The sequence below is a fragment of the Hypanus sabinus genome, chromosome 6 (assembly GCF_030144855.1).
Source record: "Hypanus sabinus isolate sHypSab1 chromosome 6, sHypSab1.hap1, whole genome shotgun sequence".
In the NCBI taxonomy this organism is placed as follows: Eukaryota; Metazoa; Chordata; class Chondrichthyes; order Myliobatiformes; family Dasyatidae; genus Hypanus; species Hypanus sabinus.
The window spans coordinates 16,310,655-16,334,502 of record NC_082711.1 but is presented as its reverse complement, the minus strand read 5'-3'; the positions used below and the strand labels follow the sequence as shown (position 1 = coordinate 16,334,502).

Below are 23,848 nucleotides of genomic sequence, written 5' to 3'. Positions count from 1 at the left end.
ACAAAGAACAGAAAAAGGAAAGGGCCCATTGCAGTTTAACCAGTCCAATACGTACATAAATGGTGGAGCTCATTCTGAAGTAGTTGGGGGTGTATCTCTTCTCACCCGCGCTGGAACCACGGTCAGCGTGAAAGCACCCAGCACATTCCAAAATTTCCTCAAAAACTATCTTGAACGAACTGGCTCTCTCACAGGCACATTGGCCCTTCTTCCTCAGAGCCATTCATTGGCACAAAGCACTTCTTGCAAGAGGGACTCTCTTTCCAAAGGCATTCTGTGACATCTTCCCTTGTGCCCTACTCCAGAACTCCCGCCAAGGGATCCCAAACTAGACTACTGTCCTTCAGAAAACTCTTCCCCACAGCTCTCTAGATCCTTCTCTTGCATCCCACAATCCTGATTGGCTGACACACATTCCTAAGTTGGATAACGTGGCTCCTTAACTTCAGCCAAAGCCAAAACACTCTATCCAGCATGACACACTGCTTTTACCGAAAACTGCTAAAATAAACTACCTCACAACATGGCAGTAGAAATCTTAACCAGGGCATTACATATACGTAACAATTAAAATAAAAAAAACTTAAGTGCATATATGAATCAAAAATAGTTTTCAAAATGATTTTGATGGTCATTATATTTCCTTGTTCTATTTAAGAGGATATCTGGTTTATCACTAACGCAGACAATGCAGGGGAGATAGTGGAACAGATATGACAGTAATGCCAGCAATGTAGATATGCGCAGTTTGTATTTGTATTGTATTGGGTCACTTGCAAAAACAAATAACATACCTGAAACCAACGATCTTTCAAGCATTCAGATGCTGTCGGCCTATCCCTAAAAGACAGAAATTGAATTACTCTTGAACAAATTACTCCCTTTAACAAACTTGCACTAATAGCTAAGTGACCTCAGAGATTTACATATGATTAATACGTTTGATATAATAATGAGCCTATTCAGTCAATGGAACAGTTGCATATTTTAATTCTTGAACTTTTTAAAAAATCTTTTAGTTTACTGTCTTGATTTCTGCAGTGTTGCTAATGAAGCAACAGAGATGGGATGGGAGTTCCTCAATCATTTTGTGTGTGTTCCTGAGAACATTCTAGATGGGATTCTTGAATAAACTATCCAGAGGGGTACCACAATGAAGAATTTCAGCAATAGGAGAAGTTTTGTTTGTTCTCCTTGCAGGGTAGAAGATTAAGAAGAGACTTGATAGAGCTGTGGCTGTTACTGACTGTTTATTGAGCTTAGTAGAGAGAAGCTGCCCCTAACTGTAGACAGCTCGTGGATATTAATGTGATGGACCAAGGGTACAGATGAGACATGGTTAAAAAGTCTTATGTAGAATCGTGATGATCTATAAACTCCCAATCTGTGGGGAGGGAGGGGGAGAGGGAGGGGGAGAGAGAGAGTGGGGAGAGAGGGAGAGGGAGAGGGGAGAGGGAGAGAGAGGGAGAGATAAGGGAAGGGGGAAGGGGGAGAATAATTGAGTTTAAAATCAAGGGAGAAAAAACACAACAAAAGGCCCAAATGAAATAGGATTCTTGCAGGTCACTCAGAAGAACAACAGTCATCAGAGACCAATTTAAAATGTAATCAAATTAAAAAGAAATAAGCCCTCTGTAGGGCTCTTGTTACTACAGATTTTACATTTCACACTCTTTAATTAGAGGTTACTTTCCCAACTGATCCAGTGTTTGTATCAACTTGTCCATGCTCAGTCTCCCCTGACTCTTGCATATTTTTAGCTTAATTCATTATTGAAAAGCATGTTATTATGGATTCCAAGTTTGATCACAAAATTAAATGGCAAAGTAGACAGAAAGGGACTTAATAGCAAAATAAAACCAAATTGTTTGTTTTATCTCCCACTGGCTGAATAATTTCATCAAAGAAAACTAGAACTGTGGATTCTAGAGTAACACACCCATGTTATTTATACTATCAGTTATTTATGATAATTATACAGAAATTAAATATCTCACTGACAAAATACAGAGTTGTACCTCAGCATGTGGCCATCCCTGCTTAATTCAGAAAACTGGCATGCTAAATTTGATGCCATTATCCTTTTACATTTGTTTTGCAGGAACAAGGGGAGCCTGCTAGACTAAGGAGCTGCAAATGAGCCAAAGACAGCTACATAATGGCCAGGACAAAAAGTAATCCTGGCCCTTTCTATGTGCATGGGTGCTACAGCCGCTGTAATTCTACATTTTGGCAGACCCTGAAATTCCTCCTTCCCTGAGAAGCAAACTCCCAATCAGTTCCATCCATTTAGGATGTGATGTTACTGAGTCCCTTCAGGCTACTATGTCATTTAATTAGACCAGGGCACATCTGCATCTTAACTTCATCTACTTACCTTGAATCCACATCTCTTAATAACCTTGCCTAACAAAAAGATGGATTAGGATATTTCATCGGATTTAAATTTTACTATGAGGGCACATGTGCCTGCAACCTGACTTATTAACTGGCAGCAAAAAGCCAATTTATAAAATTGTCTGTGTCCTGGGAATCAGGCAAATTTTGTCTTGTGAACTTTGTCTGAGAATATACCAGTAACGCAAAGTCTTAAAAATGTTTACTCATATTTTTTAACTGAGGTGACCATAACATGTTGAGAATAGAACAAAGTACACAGAAGATTACATCACAGGAATCGGCCCTTTGCTCCTGGGTGGACTATGGAGCCAAATTAAACTAATGCAAATTAAATTGTTTTATGATATAACTCATGAAAAACATCACAATGACATTAGTTAAAAACTTTTCTATTTAAAATATCATAAGTTTAATATTTGAGGGGAATCTGAGCAGACACTTCTTCACTCAGAGGGTGATGCCAGTGAGGAACGAGCTGCCAGTGAAAGTGGTGGATGTAGGTTTGATTAGTTTTAAGGAAAGTTTAGATGGGAAGTCCATGGTCCTGGTGCAGATAGATAGGATTAGACAGAATAACAGCTTGGCATGAACTAGATGGGCTGAAGGTACTGTTTATATGCTGTAGTGCTCTTTGATTGCAAGTTAAAAACCTCAACAAAAATTCTTCACTATTAATGATAACCTATTTTCGTCACATTTAAATGGGAAAATGTGAATAAATAAGCAACAGGATGCCGTAATTTCAGTGAGACAAAAGCTAATATCAACTTACTCTGGAATTAATTTAATCATTCTCCTTACGAAGCTTTGAGCATCTTCTGTTGTACATTCCAAATCATGTGAATTCCACGAAAAGGATCCATCTTTCACATTTAACAGTGTAATTCTGTCATTTTCACCAGAAAATGGACAGCTACCTGTCAAACTTCAATAAATCACAAATATTTATATCAGACACTATAATAATGAATTTAATTCAAGTAGTTAACATTGTGAACAAACTCATGCAGTGTTTTCTTGGCTTACAGAAACATAGAAAACCTACAGCACAATACAGGCCCTTCGGCTCACAAAGTTGTGCTGAATATGAACCTACCTTAGAAATTACTAGACTTCCCCATAGCCCTCTATTTTTCTAAGCTCCACGTACCTATCCAAAAGTCTCTTAAAAGACCCTATCGTATCTGCTTCCACCCCCGTTGCCGGCAGCCCATTCCACGCACTCACTACTTTCTGAGTAAAAAACTTACCCCTGACATCTCCTCTGTACCTACTCCCTAGCACCTTAAACCTGTGCCCTCTTGTGGCAGCCATTTCAGCCCTGGGAAAAAGCCTCTGATTATCCACATGATCAATGCCTCTCATCATCTTGTACACCTCTGTCAGGTCACCTCTCATCCTCTGTCGCTCCAAGGAGAAAAGGCCTTGGAGGTTCAATCAACCTGTTTTCATAAGGCATGCTCCCCAATTCAGGCAACATCTTTGTAAAACTCCTCTGCATCCTTTCTATGGCTTCCACAACCTTCCTGTAGTGGGGCGACTAGAACTGAGCACAGTACTCTAAATGAGGTCTGACCAGGGTCCTATATAGCTGCAACCTTACCTCTCAGTTCTTAAATTCAATTCTATGATTGATGAAGGCCAATACACCGTACGCCTTCTTAACCACAGAGTCAACCTGCACAGCTGCTTTGAGCGTCCTATGGACTCAGATCTCAAGATCCCCCGATCCTCTACACTGCCAAGAGTCTTACCATTAATACTATATTCTGCCATTATATTAGACCTACCAAAATGAACCACTTCACGCTTATCTGGGTTGAACTCCATCTGCCACTTCTCAGCCCAGTTTTGCATCCTATCAATGTCTCGCTCTAACCTCTGACAGCCCTCCACACCATCCACAACACTTCCAACCTTTGTGTCATCAGCAAACTTACTAACCCATCCCTCCACTTCTTCATCCAAGTCATTTATAAAATCATGAAGAGTAGGCATCCCAGAATAGATCCTTGAGGCACACCATTGGTCACCGACCTCCATGAAGAATATGACCCGTCTACAACCACTCTTTGCCTTCTGTGGGCAAGCCAGTTCTCGATCCACAAAGCAATGTCCCCTTGGATCCCATGTCTCCTTACTTTCTCAATAAGCCTTGCAAGGGCTTGGCTTGCAATAAAAGCAAACAGAGAACTTAAAGATTAGTTTTGTTTGTCACATATACATTGAAACAGAGTGAAATGTGTCATTTTGCGTCAAATCAACTCTGTAAGGATTATGTTGGGCAGCAAATGTTGCCACACTTCCAGCGTCAACAAAACAAACCCACAACTCATGAACACTAACCGTACATAATTGGAAATTGAAGTATCTGAAGGAAACCCACTAGTTGGTCTTGGGGAGAACATACAAAGTCCTTACAGATGGTGGAAGAAATCGAACCTTGATCAGTGACTGTTGGCAAGATAATAGTGTTGAACTATCCACTACATTAGCGTGCTGTGTGAATTTATCCTCATTGTCTCCCCCTCTACTTGATGAGTCTGCATATTAATGTTTAGTGATTCTTGTACAAGGACATCTGCAAATAATGAGGCTTCTGCCTCCCGGAATTTTCTCCAACCCACAATTAAAATGAATGCATAGAAAATCAATGCCATTTGTTGTGATATGATACCAGTTCCCAAATAGAAACTCTCAATTGAAATGAAATTAAAAAGTTCCAAAATTAACAATGCAAATTTAGAACTGCAGAGACCTCATCTCACTTACCACAAAAATGTGATCACTCCAATCGACCTGTTTTGGAAAGAGAACAAAAATTTGAGAACAGAGTTAGTAACAATGTTCTTATTGTAAAAATATCCTTAACATAACTCTGCCAGTAAAAAGTTTTTATTAAAAGCAAAGATCTGAAATCTAAAGCAGGCATGCCTTGTTCCCATGCATCTCCTATCTACAGGAAGTGTGCAATATACTTCTCTGAGAAAGTGAACTGCTTAATTAAAGAGTAAGGCTGAATGGGAAATCTAGCAATCGTAGAGCATGGCGGGACTAGTGCATATAATAGATAAGTGTGTCTCCAAGTATTTCCCAACCTAACTTTATTCATTCCAGTAATAGATTCAGAATGCAATCAAAATTGATGTTACCTGGAATAAATCTTGTTGATGATCATTTCCAGGTCAAATTGTCTCAGTTGCAAAATTAGAGCCAGTATTCCTGTTATAATTCGTTATCAATAGAACAGTATACCACTGCTTAGGTCCTTCAGCCCACAAAGCTCTTGATGCCAATTTCTCGCTCCATTTCTTCATATTCATGAGCCTCTCTGAAAGACTCATATTCTACCGAACTGTCTGATTACCATCCCTGCACCCAGCCTGTTGAGCTAGAGTCAGAGCACTATATAGAAATAGAGTCACAGCACAGAAACAGATCCTCTGACCAAGTTGCTTTCCTGAACTAGGTGACTTAAATCCCTCTGAATCTTTTCTATTCAGAAACCCATCAAAATGTCTTTTAAACACCTCTACCCACCTCTACCACTCCCTCTCGCAGCTTGTTCCTGTCACTCAGATCCCATTTAAATCTTTTCCCTTTCACTGTAAACCTATGTCCTCTTGGTTTAGACTTGCCTACCCTGGAAAAATACAATAATTATTTAAATTATCCACGTACCTCATGATTTTATAAAATCACCCCTTAGCATCCCTTGCTACAGGGAAAACAGTTCAGCCTATCTAGTCTCTCTTAATAACTCAAGCCTTCATCCTTCTGAACCTTTTCTGCACCTGTCTAGTTCAATTACATCCTTCCAACGGTATTGCAACTAGAACTAATCATAATGTCTCAGGTCTGTTGTCACCAACATCTTGTATAAATGTAATATGACATCTTAACTATTGTGCACCATGTCCATCCCATGAAGGCAAGCATGCCATATGCGTTCTTCACTACCTTGTCTACCCGCGTTGCCACTTCTGGAGAAACTATGTATCTGTACCTCTAGGTCTCTCTGATCAACAATATGTTTTTTTATGTCCCCATATTTTTCTGTGAAAGTCCTGCATTGGATGAATTTCCCAAACTGTTTCACCTTGCACTTCTCTGAGTTAAATCTCCATTTATTCTTCTAAACTCTCTGTGAACAAAGATCTAAGAACTAAATATGCAATATGGTATCACTCCTGCCATCTAATTTGGGCAATTAATGAGTATGATCTCTGATTACTATATTGAATTTTTTTTTACTTAATTGGTACATCTTGTAAATATATTTAATGGCACTCTCTAAAGGAAGAGCCTTCTGTATGAGGTTGCAAAATATGAGCAAGATACATGGTAGAATGAAACATCAACTCAATGCTGCACACTCTCAAGAAGCCTTTACTTCAAGATACATGGTAGAATGAAACATCAACTCAATGCTGCACTCTCTCAAGAAGCTTTTACTTCAAGATACATGGTAGAATGAAACACCAACTCAATGCTGCACACTCTCAAGAAGCCTTTACTTCAAGATACATGGTAGAATGAAACATCAACTCAATGCTGCACTCTCTCAAGAAGCTTTTACTTCAAGATACATGGTAGAATGAAACACCAACTCAATGCTGCACACTCTCAAGAAGCCTTTACTTCAAGATACATGGTAGAATGAAACATCAACTCAATGCTGCACACTCTCAAGAAGCCTTTACTTCAAGATACATGGTAGAATGAAACATCAACTCAATGCTGCACTCTCTCAAGAAGCTTTTACTTCAAGATACATGGTAGAATGAAACACCAACTCAATGCTGCACACTCTCAAGAAGCCTTTACTTCAAGATACATGGTAGAATGAAACATCAACTCAATGCTGCACTCTCTCAAGAAGCTTTTACTTCAAGATACATGGTAGAATGAAACACCAACTCAATGCTGCACACTCTCAAGAAGCCTTTACTTCAAGATACATGGTAGAATGAAACACCAACTCAATGCTGCACACTCTCAAGAAGCTTTTACTTTAAGATACATGGTAGAATGAAACACCAACTCAATGCTGCACACTCTCAAGAAGCTTTTACTTTAAGATACATGGTAGAATGAAACACCAACTCAATGCTGCACACTCTCAAGAAGCCTTTACTTCTGTGTAGAGTTAAAAGCTACATGAGCAGCTAAGGTAACAATATTAAAAAGTGATCCCTTAATCAGGATTGTATGGTAATAGTAGTAGGTAGCCGTCGATCCCAGGGGATCATGGGTTTGCGCTTCTGATGGACTGTATTCTCTCCAGGGCACAAGCCTGGGCAGGAAGATTTAAAGAACCGGCTGTTGCCCATGCAGTGGGTTCCCCCCTCCATGTTACTGATGTAGAGAAAAGGGAAGGGCACAAGCCGATACAGCTTGGCACCAGTGTTGTCACAGAGGCTGCCAGAGTGAAATTGTGAACAACATCAGATTGTCTTAGGGACCCCGGCTCCGGATTTCTTTCTCTGGGTTTACTGTCATGGGTGGGTATGGCCACAAGGCAGCGGACGTTTAAAATCAGTTTTCCTTCTCTAATACCTATTCCATATGGTAATAGAGTTATCGCATCTGACTGATGCACATTGCATTAAACACGATCATCCTTCCTTAAAATCTCTATTAGCATTTACTGTGTCCCTTGAACTAGAACATGCTATTGCTAAACAGCAGGAACAGCTGGAACTCTGGGCTGTAATTTACATTAAGAGAGGTTGAAACATGCAATGCATGACAACTGATGGAATTAGGAACATATACGATGATGCAAGAGCCTGAAGCACTAACATGGACCACAGCCAGAAATGCCCAATCTAATTTTGTGGGTTTCATATGGTAATGGTAGCCACTGTGTTTTATCGCAGGTTAAATCAGTTCTGGACAGAGTCCTGTAGAGAGCAGAATCAGAATCAGACTCAGAATCAGAACCTGGTTTATCATCACTGACATGGGTCATAAAGTTTATGGTTTTGTGACAGCACTGAATAAAAATTACGTATTGCAAATGCGTAGTGCAAAAAGAAAGGAAAAAGTGAGGCAGTGTTCATTGGTTCCTTGTCTGTTCGGAAAACTGATGGTGGAGGGGAAGAAGCTGCTCTTAAAATGTTGAGTAGCTCAATGAAATCTAATTTCTAGTTAAAGATGTCTAATACACTCTATATTCATCTCTTGCTATTACAACACTACCTTACCATATGTCAGTGGCTGTTGAAATTGGATCCTGCGAAACAATTTCTGGGGCAACAAACTCTGGGCAGCCATATTTGCTAAACTGCAGCTTGTCCCGTGTGAGTTCTTGTGCAAATCCAAAATCACAAATCTTAATATCGTCTTTTTCTGGGTGTACCATTAGAATGTTAGCAGGCTAATTAAAGAAAGGAAAAAATACATTGTAAATCAATCTTCAATCAATTATTCACTGCATGCAAGGCATTTCTCTACAATCGATTTTTTAAGAGTAAGGTAAATTTATTAATTATCAAGGTACATATCTTGTGGAACTAATGCTATCTTGAGATAGCTTTCATCTCAAGATATCTTTTCTTGTACATATTCACAGTAGAACAGGGAATTATAACAGAAATACTGAAAACGACACATAAACACTGATAAATTGTTCAAATACAAAAGGAAACAAGCAATAATATTGATAATATAATATAATAAATAATATCAAGAACATGAGTTGTAGATTTCTTAAAAGTGAGGTTAGTAAGTGAAGGTGTCCATGCTGGTTCAGGAGTCTGATGATTGAAGGATAATAACAATCAGAATGGAGAACCCAGTGTTTGTCACTTTCCTTCCCCTATACAATTGGCTTTAGCTGTATTGTAATTGGCTATATACATATTTCATCATGTTATCCGAAGGGCACCTGACTCTTGTAATCAGTTTCAAATGAGTGGCAACTTTACCAAGGTGCACGACTTAGGCCTGTTCCAATTTTATGGAATGGTGGCATGACATAAATACCAAGCACATTCATAGTGAATTCAGCATTTAAAACTTTCCATGGTGTCACATGAGGCCAAAGGCAGTTAAAGTTTTAGACCAATACACTAAAACAGAGATCAATAAACAATCTGCAAGCTGAACAGCAGCTGTAGAGGGGAAGGAATGAAATGCTAAGATAAATCAAGAAACAATCCTATAGAAACACCTAACTTATAAAAGACCGACTGCTATAAAAGGAAAAGGAATTGGTTTCAGATTTACCCTGGGAATAAACAAACCAAATAAAATGAAACATAAACAAGAGAAATTCTGCAGATGCGAACTACATAAAATGCTGGAGGAACTCAGGAGGCCAGGCAGCATCTATGGAAAAGAGTGAATAGTCGATATTTTGGTCTGAGACCCTTCATCAGGACTTATGAAATTAAACATAGTTGGTTAGTATAGTGGTTAAGTTACCTGGCTAGCAGGCAGAAGGCAGCATCCAGAGAGAGAAGTTCAAATCCCACTTCGGCAGCTGAAGTTATGAACAATGCTTGGGAGTAACTGATAATTTAGGGTCAGCATGGTAGCACAGCAGTTAGTATACCAGCGCCAGTAACCCATGTACATTTCCTCCAGTTTCCTTCAATATTCCAAAGACGTTTGGGGCTGTAGATCAATTAGTCACATGGGGGTAATTGGGCAGCATGGTAAGGGCCTGTTACCATACTGTATCTCCAAGTAAAAACAAAATTTAAAAAATGGGTATAAAAAACTGGTGACACCCTGACAGGTAAAATAACATGAATAATAAAACAGCTTATTCCAGATACCATCAGCAGGTCAGGCCACAGAGTTAATGTTTCAGGTCAAAGACCTGGTTCAGCTCTGCTCAAATTTTATCTTTGGTTCTTTTCCCACTAGTACAGCCAAACCTGCTCAGTATTTCCTTCACACCTTCAGTTTTCAATGCAGTAGTTGAAAACTGAAATAAAACCAGAAATGCCAGAATTATTCAGAAATAAGGCAGCATCTGTGGAAGGAGAAATAGTGTTAATATCTCTAATTGAAGAACTTTTATCAGTCCTGAAACGTTCTTTTCCACAGGTGCTGGCTGACCTAGTGAGTGTTTCCAACACTTTGTTTCATTTCAAGCATATAAAAATGTACTTTCTAAAATATCAGAGTTAACACTGAATTAAAAAACCACTCAATCCACACTTAAAAAAATACAAGCCTGATTACATCTTTAAGTGGCAATGTCGGTACTTTAAGGAGACAATTTGTGGCTTGTAAACTCTGTTTCTTGTGACACAAGAGTGTACAGCAAAAACAGTGAGAATGCTTGTACTGTATGCCAGTGAATTGGCTTTAGTAACTTCAAGTGAATGAAACAGGCAAAGAGTTTTATTATAAACACAAGAGATTCTGCAGATGCTGGAAAACCAGAGCAACACACACACAAAATGCTGGAGGAACTCAGCAGGTCAGGCAGCATCTATGGAAATGAATAAACAGTCAACATTTCCAGCCAAAACCCTTCATTCAGATTTTTATTATGTTCTGAAACTGGAATCTGGCTTGTTTTTGGAGGCTTTAGATATTTAGCCCTTGTTTGTTGAATTGCCTGTTAACTTCACTCCAGGCCATCTATGGATGGCTTCAGGTTGGTAAGAGGTATGTAGCACTAACTTTGTGTTTGTTTTAGGCAAATGCTTAAAATTCCTCTCTGCTATACCCGCTTTCCCCACCATTTGCACTGCCAGACAACTACGTGTAGCTAAGCCATGGAATAATTGATACAGCTCAGGCAGCTATTGCACAAATAAAGAAAATGGACACTCTACAAAAATCTTGAGCTGTAGTATAAGTAGCTTTGGTAAGTTTGAAAGGAAGAATCTTACCTTTATGTCAAGATGAAGAATGTTGTTGTCATGGAGATAATGGAGCCCTTCCAAAATCTGCTGGATATAGTTTCTAACCTAGACAAAACAATATAATATGAAGGTAATTATAAATTAAAACTTGATCTCTGTTAGAGAGTTATAGACTCATTCAGCACAGAAACAGGTCCTTCAGCCCACTCATGACTAATCTGGCTATTAATCTATCTATACTACTTTGTAATTCCATTTTCAAGCATTTGGTCTATGCATTGGTGATTTATGTGTTGCTTCTTAAATATTGTGGATCTGAGGCAGTGTACTCCAGATTCCAATGAACTTCTGGGAGAAAGAGTCGTCAAGTCAACAAAAAATCATTTACTGCATACTTTAAATGTATGCCCTCTGGGTTTATACACATCTGAATACAATTCTTACATCTCTCCTAATATGCCCTCATAATTTTGTTTACCTCAACTAGGCTCTCTCATTCAGCTTCCTATTTTCAAAAAACATACTTAGTCCATCTGGATTCTCCTCATACATGAAATGTTCCATTCCAGAGAACATCCTGGTGAATTTCCTCTACACCCTCTCCAGTAAAATTACATTATTTTACTGTGAACAGCACAGTATTCCAGTTGTGGCCAAAAAAAATATACCATAATATAAGACCATAAGATATAGTAACAGAAGTAGGCCATTCAGCCCATTGGGTGTGCTCTGCCATTCAATCATGGGCTGATCCAATTCTTCCAGTCATCCCCACTCCCCTACCTTCACCCCATACCCTTTGATGCCCTGGCTAATCAAGAACCTGTCTATCTCTGCCTTAAATACACCCAATGACTTGGCCTCCACAGCTGCTCGTAGCAACAAATTCCACAGATTGACCACCCTCTGACTAAAGTAATTTCTCCACACCTCATTTCTAAAAGGACATCCTTCAATCCTCACGTTGTGCCCTTTTATCCTAGAACCCACTACCGTGGGAAATAACTGCCATATCTAATTTGTTTGGGCCTTTTAACATTTGGAATGTTTCTACGAGTTCTCCCTTCATTCTCCTGAACTCTAGAGAATACAGCCCAAGAGCTGCCAGACATTCCTCATATGGTAATCCTTTCATTCCTGGAATCATTCTCATATCTTTGCTCTTATATTCTCTGATCTAGCTAATGAAGCCAAATATTACACGTGCCTTCTTTGCACCTTTTCTATCCACTTCTGTACTAAGTTCTCAGTGTAATACCCTGGTTAAGATTTTTACTGCTATGCTGTAGGCATTTCCTTTTCTGTAATAGCAGTATGTTCCGCTTTTAGCATGTTTGGATTTGAGTTAAAGGTAAGGGGCTATGTTGTCAGCCAATCAGGATGGTGGAATTGGGTGAAGGTTCCAGAGAAAGCTGGGCAAAGAGGACTGATGTTGTAGCCGTCACTGAATTATGGCTGAAGGATGGTTGTGGTTGGGAGCTGAATGTTATACGTTGTATCAGAGGGATAATATTGAAGTAGTAAAATGGATTCAACAGTGGCTGGATGGGAAATGCCAGAGAGTAGTGGTGGATATCTGTTTGTCCGGTTGGAGGCCGGTGACTAGTGGTGTGCCTCAGGGATCTGTACTGGGTCCAATGTTGTTTGTCATATACATTAATGATCTGGATGATGGGGTGGTAAATTGGATTAGTAAGTATGCAGATGATACTAAGATAGGTGGTGTTGTGGATAATGAAGTCGATTTTCAAAGCTTGCAGAGAGATTTAGGCCAGTTAGAAGAGTGGGCTGAACGATGGCAGATGGAGTTTAATGCTGATAAGTGTGAGGTGCTACATTTTGGTAGGAATAATCCAAATAGGACATACATGGTAAATGGTAGGGCATTGACGAATGCAGTAGAACAGAGTGATCTAGGAATAATGGTGTATAGTTCCCTGAAGGTGGAATCTCATGTGGATAGGGTGGTGAAGAAAGCTTTTGGTATGCTGGCCTTTATAAATCAGAGCATTGAGTATAGGAGTTGAGATGCAATGTTAAAATTGTACAAGGCATTGGTGAGGCCAAATTTGGAGTATTGTGTACAGTTCTGGTTACCGAATTATAGGAAAGATGTCAACAAAATAGAGAGAGTACAGAGGAGATTTACTAGAATGTTACCTGGGTTTCAGCACCTAAGTTACAGGGAAAGGTTGAACAAGTTAGGTCTTTATTCTTTGGAGCATAGAAGGTTGAGGCGGGACTTGATAGAGGTATTTAAAATTATGAGGGGGATAGATAGAGTTGACATGGATAGGTTTTTTCAATTGAGAGTAGGGGAGATTCAAACAAGAGGACATGAGTTGAGAGTTAAGGGGCAAAAGTTTAGGGGTAACACGAGGGGGAACTTCTTTACTCAGAGAGTGGTAGCTGTGTGGAAGGAGCTTCCAGTTGAAGTGGTAGAGGCAGGTTCAGTATTGTCATTTAAAGTAAAATTGGATAGATATATGGACAGGAAAGGAATGGAGGGTTATGGGCTAAGTGCAGGTCGGTGGGACTAGGTGAGAGTAAGTGTTCGGAACAGACTAAAAGGGCCGAGATGGCCTGTTTCCATGCTGTAATTGTTATATGGTTATATCGTTATTGGAAGGTAGGCAGAGGGGGAGATGTGGCTCTACTGGTAAAGAATGGCATCAAATCAGTAGAAAGATGTGACATAGGATCAGAAGATGTTGAGTCCTTATGGGTTGAGTTAAGAAACTGCAAGGGTAAAAGGACCTCGATGGCAGTTATATACAGGATTCCAACAGTGGCTGGGAGGTAGACCACAGATTTCAACAGGAAATAGATAAGGTGTATCAAAAGGGCATTGTTATGATAGTCATGGGAGATTTTAACATGTGGGTCGATTGGGGAAATCAGGTTGGTAATGGATCTCAAGAGTGTGAGTTTGTTGAATGCCTAAGAGATGGCTTTTTAGAGCAGTTTGTCTTTGAGCCTAGTAGGGGATCAGCTATACTGGATTGGGTGTTATGTAATGAACCAGAGGTGGCTGGGGAGCTTAAGGTAAAAGAACCCTTAGGAACCAATTATTATAAAATGAATAAGTTCAATTTGAAATTCAATAGGGAAAAAATAAAGTCCAGTGTAGCAGTATTTCAGTGGAGTAAGGGAAATTACAGTGGTATGAGAGAGGAGTTGGCCAGAGTAAATTAGAAGGAGCTGCTGGCAGGGATGTTAGCAGAGCAGCAATGGCATGTGTTTCTGGGAAAAATGTGGAAGGTGTAGGACATGTGTATTCCAAAGGTGAAGAAATACTCAAATGACAACCGTGGCTGACAAGGGAAGTCAAAGCTAAAGTAAAAACAAAAGAGACAGCATACAACAAAGCAAAAATTAGTGGGAAGATAGAGGATTGGGAAGTTTTTAAAAACCTACAGAGAGCAACTAAAAGAATAACTAGAAGGGAAAAAGATCAAGTTAGCAAATAATATCAAAGTGGATAGTAAAAGCTTTTTCAAGTATGTAAAAATAAAAGAGAGATGAGAGTGGATATAGGACCGCTAGAAAATGAGGCAGGAGAAATAATAATAGAGGACAAGGAGATGGCAGATGAACTAAATGAGTATTTTGCAACAGTCTTCACCGTGAAAGACACTAGCAGTGTGCCAGATGTCGTAGTGTGTGAAGGAAGAGAAATGGGTGCAGTTACTATTAAAAAGCTCAAAAAGCTGAAAGACCTAAAAGTACATAAGTTACCCGGACCAAATAAGCTGCACCCTAGGGTTCTGAAAGAGGTAGCATTAGAGATTGTGGCAGCATTAGAAATGATCTTTCAGAAATCATTGGACTCTGACATGGTGCCAAAGGATTGGAAAATTGCAAATGTCATTCCACTCTTTAAGAAAAGCAGAAGGCAGCAGAAAGGAAGTTATAGACTAGTTGGCCTGAGCTCAGTGTTCAGGAAGATGTTAAGAGTCAATTGTTAAGGATGAGATGATGGAGTACTTGGTCACACAGGACAAGATAGTACAAAGTCAGCATTGTTTCTTTCAGGGAAAATTCTGCCTGACAAATCTGTTGGAATTCATTGAGGAGATTAAAAGTAGGATAGATAAAGGGGATGCAGTGGATGTTGTATATTTGGACTTTCAGAGGCCTTTGATAAGGTACCATACACAAAGCTGCTTACCAAGTTAAGACCCATGGTAATTACAGGAAAGTTAGGATGCAGAAGGAATTAGACAAATTAGGAGAATAGGCAAGAAAGTGGCAAATGAAATATAATGTTGGAAAATGCACTTTTATGCACTTTAGTAGTAGAAATATATGTGTAGACTATTTTCTAAACAGGGAGAAAGTCCAAAAATCTGAGATGCAAAGGGACTTGGGAGTCCTTGTGCAGAACACCCTAAAGGTTAACTTGCAGGTTGAGCCAGTGGTGAGAAGATGAATGGCTTCAAGAAGGAAGGACCAATACTCCCATGTGGTAGCCCATTTGTTTGAGATAAATTTTGAATGACATTTGGAAAGTGGTGTGTGATTTTATACAGTCCATGGGTCCAGCATGGGAGTTAAAGACAACTTCAGATGAGCTCCAATTTATGTGCACATTTGGACTGGGTTAACTGTAATGGGCCCTTTTATTTTTTTTCTACTAACTGTTCAGTAAAGCTGAAGTTTGTAAATAAACTTATTTTATGATTGTATGCAGGTTGTGATCTGTTGTTTCTTGCCAACAGGTAATTGCATTGGGGCAGTACTTACACAGTATTTGCACAGATTGGAGTTCAGGTGGTTGAGATATCCCAACTTCCTGGTTTTGGTGAGAGCCAGTCACACCAACCCTAGAAGTACAGAGTTCGAGGAAGGTGATTTTCTAATCGCTGAGTCCATTGGGTGGTAAATATGTGTAATTTATTGCCATGTGCCATGGAGGCCAAAGCAGATGTTCTTGATTAGTAAGGTTACGGGGAGAAGACAGGAGAATGGGGTTGAGAGGGATAATGAGCTTAATTCTGCTCCCATGTTTTGTGGTGCTAGCATTCATTGTGCATGTCTTTATCTTCTTTGGGCTAAAAAGAATATTTCATTTTTATGCTTATTAGGATTCAAATGGATATGGCAGCACACTGCCCATTTTATCAGTATCATTCTGCAACCCAAGATTACCTCCTTCACTATCCACATTATTAACTTTCATATCATCTGCAAATTTATTGTTCATACTTTCACATTCACATCCAAATAATTAATCTAGTGTATATAACAAATAGTAAGGATCCCAATACTGACGCCTAATGTACACCACGGTTTATAGCCTTCCAATCACAAACCAACCCTCCAACATCATCCTCTGACTCTCATTACCAATCAGTTTTGGATCCAATTTACCAAAACTCAAAATCTGTGTGCCCAGTCTTGTATGTGAAGCTTGTCAAAGGCTTCAATGAATTCTACGTCAACTGCACTGCCCTCAAGAACAGATGTTAGTATCTCTTAGCTTTAAGTAACTAATGGATTAAAGATGACTTATTTCTTTATGTAACCTTTTTTGTGGTTATTTATGGCCAATGGCATTGACTCCAGTTGAACCAAATTAAAAATATAGCTACTAAAATATGATCAATCACTGAATGCGATTCTGGAATATGTCTTTTACATTAAATCTATTAAATTGGCAGTTCACAAATTCCCATCTCTGGTAAGAACGAATTTGGAGAAGTAAGTAAAATCTTCCACGCTCTGAAAGATGAGTTCAAATTAAAGGGAACATGAGGAGGACCATCTTTACTTCGTGGGTGGTCAGAGTGTAGAACAAGCTGCCAGTGGAAGTGGTAGATGCAGGTCCAGCTTCAGCATTTAAGAGAAGTTTGGATAGGTACATGGATGGGAGGGGTATGGAGGGCTATGGTCCAGGTGCAGGTCGATGGGACCAGGCAAAATAATAGTTTGGTACAGAGCTGAAGGGGTGGGGGAGAGAGAGAGAGAGGGAGAGAGGGGGGAAGAAAGAAAGAGAGAGAGAGAGGGAGGGGGGAGAGAGGGAGAGAGGGAGAGGGAGGGAGAGAGAGAGAGAGAGGGAGAGAGGGAGAGAGAAGGAGAGAGAGGGGGAGAGAGAGGGGAGGAGAGAGAGAGAGAGAGAGAGAGAGAGAGAGAAAGCACACGAACAAACACACCTGCTTGCTGAAATGGTTAAGTGTCATTAGCTTAATTAGTTTGGCACAGCATTGTATGCCAAATTGCCTGCCCTTCTGTTGCCCTGTTCTTTCTATCCTTCTACTGTCATGTTAATGATTTAATAAAAAGTAATACGATGATAATTAGTAAAAAATGTTCATGTAAAAGTAAATCTTACCTCAGCTTCTGCAACAATGTTCTTTTTGAACAGGCGATCCAGCAATCCTTCATTTGAGCACCTGTTGCATTGTTCAGGATAAAGAGGACACAACCAAACAAAATGCATTTGTTTTCCAATGGGCATGTTATTTTACCTTGAAAAAAGTTATCAAGGGGATGAAACTACTCCTGAAAACTTTTAACCTGCTATTGAGAGGTATTGTCATGGAAATTTACTTTCACTTGCTTTTGAAACAAAATATGTCAGCTGCAGAAGCTACTAGCTGTTTGTCACTACTTGATGTATGTTAATTGGAGTGATGGCAGAACCAAGGAAGTTAGTGCAGTAGAAGTATCAATCAGCCATGATATAACTGAAAGGACAAATAGGTACAGCATCATCATCTTTTTAATAATTGGCTCATTTCTATTCTGGATTTTGCCCTTTGTGTGACAGGATTTGTGTTCTAACAGTATTTTCCTTACGAAGCATCAAGAATGTGAATATTTTTCTTTCATTGAAAATCAACCCTGGCTCTGTATAGAAAAACAGTTGTCTCTCCATTGATCAAGCAAACACGAGGAAATCTGCAGATGCTGGAAATTCAAGCAACACACACAAAATGCTGGTGGAACACAGCAGGCCAGGCAGCATCTATAGAAGCACTGTCGACGTTTCGGGCCGAGACCCTCCGTCAGGACTAACTGAAAGGAAAGCTATTAAGAGATTTGAAAGTCACGCAGTAGTGAATTTCAAAAGCAAACACAAGGAAATCTGCAGATGCTGGAAATTCAAGCAAAACACACAAAATGCTGGTGGAACACAGCAAGCCAGGCAGCATCTATAGAAGCACTATTGACGTTTTGGGCCAAGACCCTTCGTCAGGACTAACTTTCAAATCTCTTACTATCTTTCCTTTCAGTTAGTCCTGACGAAAGGTCTCGGCCCAAAACGTCAACAGTGCTTTTCCCTTTAGATGCTGCCTGGCCTGCGGTGTTCCACCAGCATTTTGTGTGTGCTGCTTGTCTCCCCATTGATGTTTCTTTCTCCGCAGTTGCTGCCTGGCATTTTGAATACCTCCAGCACTTTCTAAATTTATGACACGATAAACTACTGTGCTCCCTTGATGCTCTGTGGTTAAGTGAGTAAATGAACAATAGTGAATCTTAGTTCTAAAGATGAGTTAAGAAAACCCACAATATTACAGAGCTATATTGCAACTAGTGTTTTATCAGGAATATATATTATTGGGTGGCATAGTAGCTTACTGGTTAGCACTACACTTTACAGTACCAGTGACCTGGGTTCAATTCCTGCCGCTGTCTGTAAGGAGTTTGTATGTTTTCCCTGTGACCACGTGGGTTTCCTCCCACAGTTCAAAGACGAATCAGTTAGCAGGTAAATTGTCCCATGATTAGGTTAGGGTTAAATTGGGGGTTGCTAGGCGGCGTGGGCTGATGGGTCGGAAGGGCCTACTTGGCATTGTATCTCAATAAATAAATATATACAGACAAAATGAAGTGGGATTAAAATAAAACAATGGTGGGCCAAAGTGTCCAGTCCTGTGTTCAACGTTCTTGAATCTAAACAGGGAAACAAGTAATCAAACAAAACACACAGAAAGGATACATTTCCAGCACTAACACAAGTGTTCTTTTGGTTTCAAAAACTTCAAGTAGGCAGGCAATCCTTGTATGATTAAGTTTCGATAAAATTCCACGCTCTTCATAAGCCTGGATACTTCTTCTGAGTGTAACAAACTTAGCTGCACACTGCATTCCATTCTCTTTATTCACAACTCGCTTCACAAAGCTATATGATCCTCTTCAAACAAAAGAAAACATGAGTTATTAATTTTTTTAATTAGGTAATTCACAAGCAAAGTTCAAGATAATGGGACAGGCATAATATTTAATTAGAGAGTTTACCATAATCAAATACCCTTTCTGTTTTTATACCTTCTTTAGTATAGATATTAAACAGTTGTTCTGTCTGATTTATCAGGCGGGTAATAACAATCCAACAGAATACACACAAAATGCTGGAGGTACTAGCAGGTCAGCATCTATGGCAAGGAATAGAGATATGGAAAGAAAATGGCCCCACAATTTAGCTGGCAGGTGACAGGTGAGAACAGGTGTGGGGAAAGGTAGGTGGGTGATTGGTAGAGACCAGATAAAGATGATGACAGCTTACTGACTTATGACCATGTTGCAATAATCTTAATATGGTTGCAATAAGACTATCTCTCTAAAGAAGATTTCATCAAGGCATCACTACGTTCATTTGTATCTGGTTTGAATTCAATGATTGTGTTGTTTTTAATGTTTCGCTCTGCTTTTTTAAAAATTATATTTGACTGAGTGTTGCTTTGACGTTTTCACAGAAAAATCTGCATGATGATATAACGTTTTTCTTTTTATCGATAGTTCCACACAGTAACCTGTAATCAACATTGCAAAAAAAAAGTAGTCATACTGTAACTATAGTAGTGTTTTTGTATTATAGGCTCAAACAATATTTTATCTCGTTTAGTCTCTTTTGTGAAAAATCATCAACATTACAATAATCGCATGATTAAAATTTGGTTGAATTAACTGTTCTCTGCATTCAACCGGGGAGAAAGGGCAATCACGATCACATCTCCATTTGAATGTTGCTGCATCATTAGGCACTTAACTCTCATTTTCACTGACAGATTGCTTGCTTATTGATTTAATTAATTCGTGACTGAGATTGAGATGGTCCTTGCAAGACAACTGAGTTTTTAAAATTTAGCTTTTGAGCTATTTTTGAGGAGGAGGAGGATTAGCTTCTCAATTAGCCAAAGCACACAAGTAAATCTCAGTAATGAGGGACTTGTTTAGTAACAATTATTGCATTTACACAACATCCCAGCAATAATCCAATGACGATTTTACTAGGATGGCTATTTATCTTCTCAGCACCTGAGTAGTACAGGACAATTAATTTACTATAAACCTGGATTAATAAAATATTTACCTTCCAATTTCCTCTTTAACATCATAATAGTAATGCAGTTTTCTTGTCCCTGGTACCTTCTCTCTAGAGCATTCTTCCTTGGCATTTGTTTCTGAATTGCAGCATTTCCCAAAAATAAAAATAAATTAATTGTGGAATATTAGTTTTTTTTAGTTATGAACAACTGCAGTTCTTGGCAGAAATATATAACACATTAAAAAGCAAGACAAAAGGAGTATACTTCTGCTTTCTGTAAAAAGACACCAGCATATAGACAACGTGAGTAGCAGTTATGCCAATTATACTTGAAGGAAAAGGAAGACTGAACCTGAGATGCAGCGTATCATAGAACCAGCTATTCAGCCCATTATATTAATGTTAACTAAAAGAATGCCTCTACTATATTTGCCTCCACTCCTATCCCTGGTAGTGGAGATTGGTATTCCAGATACCAATCTCCACTATGCAAAAAACTTGCCCCACACATCTCCTTTGAACTTACTCCCTCACACTTTAAGTACATGTATTAGTCATTTTGACCCTGGTAGAAAGACCCTGGATGTCTACTCTATGTCTCTCGTAATCTTTTTGACTTCTATCACGTCTCACCAGGCAACATCCTGGTAATTCTCTTTTGACCCTCTTCAAATCCTCCTATAATGGGGTGACCAGAACTAAATAAAATACTCCAGATGTGGCCTAATTAGAGTCTTATAAAGTTGCAATGGTGCCTTGACTAATAAAGGCAAGCTTGCCTTATGCTTTCTTTATCACCCAATCAACCTGTGCAGCTGTTTTCAGGGAGGTAAGGAGTTGGATCATAAGATCTCTCTATACATCAGCACTGTAAAGGGTCTTGCCTCTAGCAGTGTACTGTTTCTTTCCATTTGATCCCCCAAATCTCACAATGGGCCAGATTGAATTTCAGTTGCCATTTCTCCAATTGATCTATATTCCACTGTATTTTTTGGCAATCTTATACATTTTCCACAACACCACCATCTGTGAACATACTAAACCATCCATTCATTTAGTTATCCAAGTCATTCATATGAATCACAAACAGCAGTGGTCCCAGTACAGTTATTTGCAGGACACTACTAGTCAGAGACCACCAGCCAGAATAAGTCCCACTGATCATGACTCTCTGTTTTCTCTGGGCAAACTAATTCTGAAGCTAAACAGCCAAGTTACTGTGGATCCCATGCATCTCAATTAAAACAGAATCCATGTTTTCGGCTTCAGTACAAGGGTTACCTATTTGGGCTCTAATACAAGACCATAAGATATAGGAGCAGAAGTAGGCTATTCAGCCCATCGAGTCTGCTCCTCCATTCAATCGTGGCTGATCCAATTCTTCCAGTTATCTCCACTCCCCTGCCTTCTCCCCAAACCCTTTGATGCCCTGGCTAATCAAGAACCTATCTATCTCTGCCTTAAATGCACCCAGTGACTTGGCCTCTACAGCCACTGGTGGCAACAAATTCCACAGATTTACCACCCTCTGACAAAAGTAATTTCTCTACATCTCAGCTCTAAATGGACGTCCTTCAATCTTGAAGTTGTGCCCTCTTGTCCTAGGCTCCTCTACCATGGGAAACAATTTTGCCATATCTAATCTGTTCAGGCCTTTTAACATTTGGAATGTTCCTATGAGATCCCCCCTCATTCTCCTGAACTCCAGGGAATTTAGCCCAAGAGCTGCCAAATGTTCCTCATATGGTAATCCTTTCATTCCTGAAATCATTCTCATGAATCTTCTCTAATGTCAGTATATCCTTTCTAATATAAGGAGCCCAAAACTGCACACAATACTCCAAGTGTGGTGTCATGATTGCCTTATAGGCTTCAACATCACATCCCTACTCTTATATTCTATACCTCTAGAAATGAATGCCAACATTGGATTTGCCTTCTTCATCAGTGACTCAACCTGGAAGTTAACCTTTAGGGTATCCTGCACAAGGACCCCTAAGTTCCTTAGCATCTCTGCATTTTGAATTATCTCCTCATCTAAATAATAGTCTACCCATTTATTTCTTCCACCAAAGTGCATGACCATACAGTTTCCAACATTGTACTTCATTTACTGCTTCTTTCCCCATTCCCATAAACTATTTAATTCTCTCTGCAGGCTCTCTGTTTCATCAACACTACCCACTCCTCCACCTATCTTTGTATCCTCGGCAATTTTAGCTACAAATCTGTCAATCCCATAGTCCAAATCATTGACATAATCATCATAAAAAGCAGTGATCCCAACACTGACCCCTGTGGAACTTCACTGGCAACCAGCAGCCAGCCAGAATAGGATCTCTTTATTCCCATTCTCTGTTTCCTGCTGATCAGCCAATGCTCCACCATGCTAGTACCTCCCTTGTAATTCCATGGGTTTTTATCTTGCTAAGCAGCCTCATATGCAGCACTTTGTCAAAGGCCTTCTGGAAATCCAAACACACCACATCTTCTGCATTTCCTTTGTCTACCCTGCTTGTAATTTCCTTAAAAAATTGCAGTAGGTTAGTCAGGTAGGATTTTCCTTTCAGGAAATCATGCTGGCTTTGGCCTATCTTGTCATATGCCTCCAGGTACTCCGTAATCTCATCCCTAATAATCCATTCCAACAATTTCCCACCACTGATGTCAGGCTAACAGGTCTATAGTTTCCTTTCTGCTGCTTTGCACTATGTCCTACTCTTTCTCTTGCTCCATTTAGTAAAAATTATTATATGGCCCCTCAGAACTGTTTTCAATATCTTGCCCAAGCTAGACCTTGGGCTTATTTTGATTTTACTTTTCATTATTTCATCATGCCTCTTTGCTGACAATTTTTTTTTAACTTTCATCTGGGATCACTTAAGCCAAGGTTTCCCAACCTGGGATCCACGAACCCTTTGGTTAATGGTAAAGCTCCATGGCATAAAAAATGTTGGGAACCTCTGATTTTGGCCTTCAACAATATTCTGCTTCTCTTTTTTGCCTTAACCATACTCTGATTTCCAGGCACTTCTAGTTTAGGTAGTCTCTCCTTTTTTTTTAGGGCCATTTTTAAGATCTTCTTAAAAGATTGAGAAGATCTTATCTTCTCAATATAGAAAATAAGTTCTGAAAGTATAATTCCTTCAGGCAAGTGCATTTAATAAAAGTGTAACAAAAATGACATGTGGATCACCTGCTGATTAAGTGGAACATAGTATTCTAGGTTTAGAAAACATCAGATACATTTCTGCTTGTAATTTTAGAACTACAGAAAGAATACACAAGGCGGCTTGAAAGGGTATGCTGGACACTATTTAAATTAGTTGGTGTGGATTCAAGG

At 39.4% G+C, this 23,848-nt stretch overlaps 1 protein-coding gene across 1 annotated transcript in view; it reads right to left on the bottom strand.

Annotated features, from left to right (window-relative positions):
• obscnb (obscurin, cytoskeletal calmodulin and titin-interacting RhoGEF b) overlaps window positions 1-23,848 on the bottom strand; it is a 533,110-nt gene that overhangs the window by 43,790 nt on the left and 465,472 nt on the right. Inside the window, 8 exon segments of the mRNA XM_059971780.1 lie at window positions 795-840; window positions 3,173-3,325; window positions 5,173-5,199; window positions 8,610-8,782; window positions 11,259-11,336; window positions 17,566-17,626; window positions 19,177-19,371; window positions 20,551-20,641. Coding sequence (XP_059827763.1) covers window positions 795-840; window positions 3,173-3,325; window positions 5,173-5,199; window positions 8,610-8,782; window positions 11,259-11,336; window positions 17,566-17,626; window positions 19,177-19,371; window positions 20,551-20,641 — 824 coding nt within the window.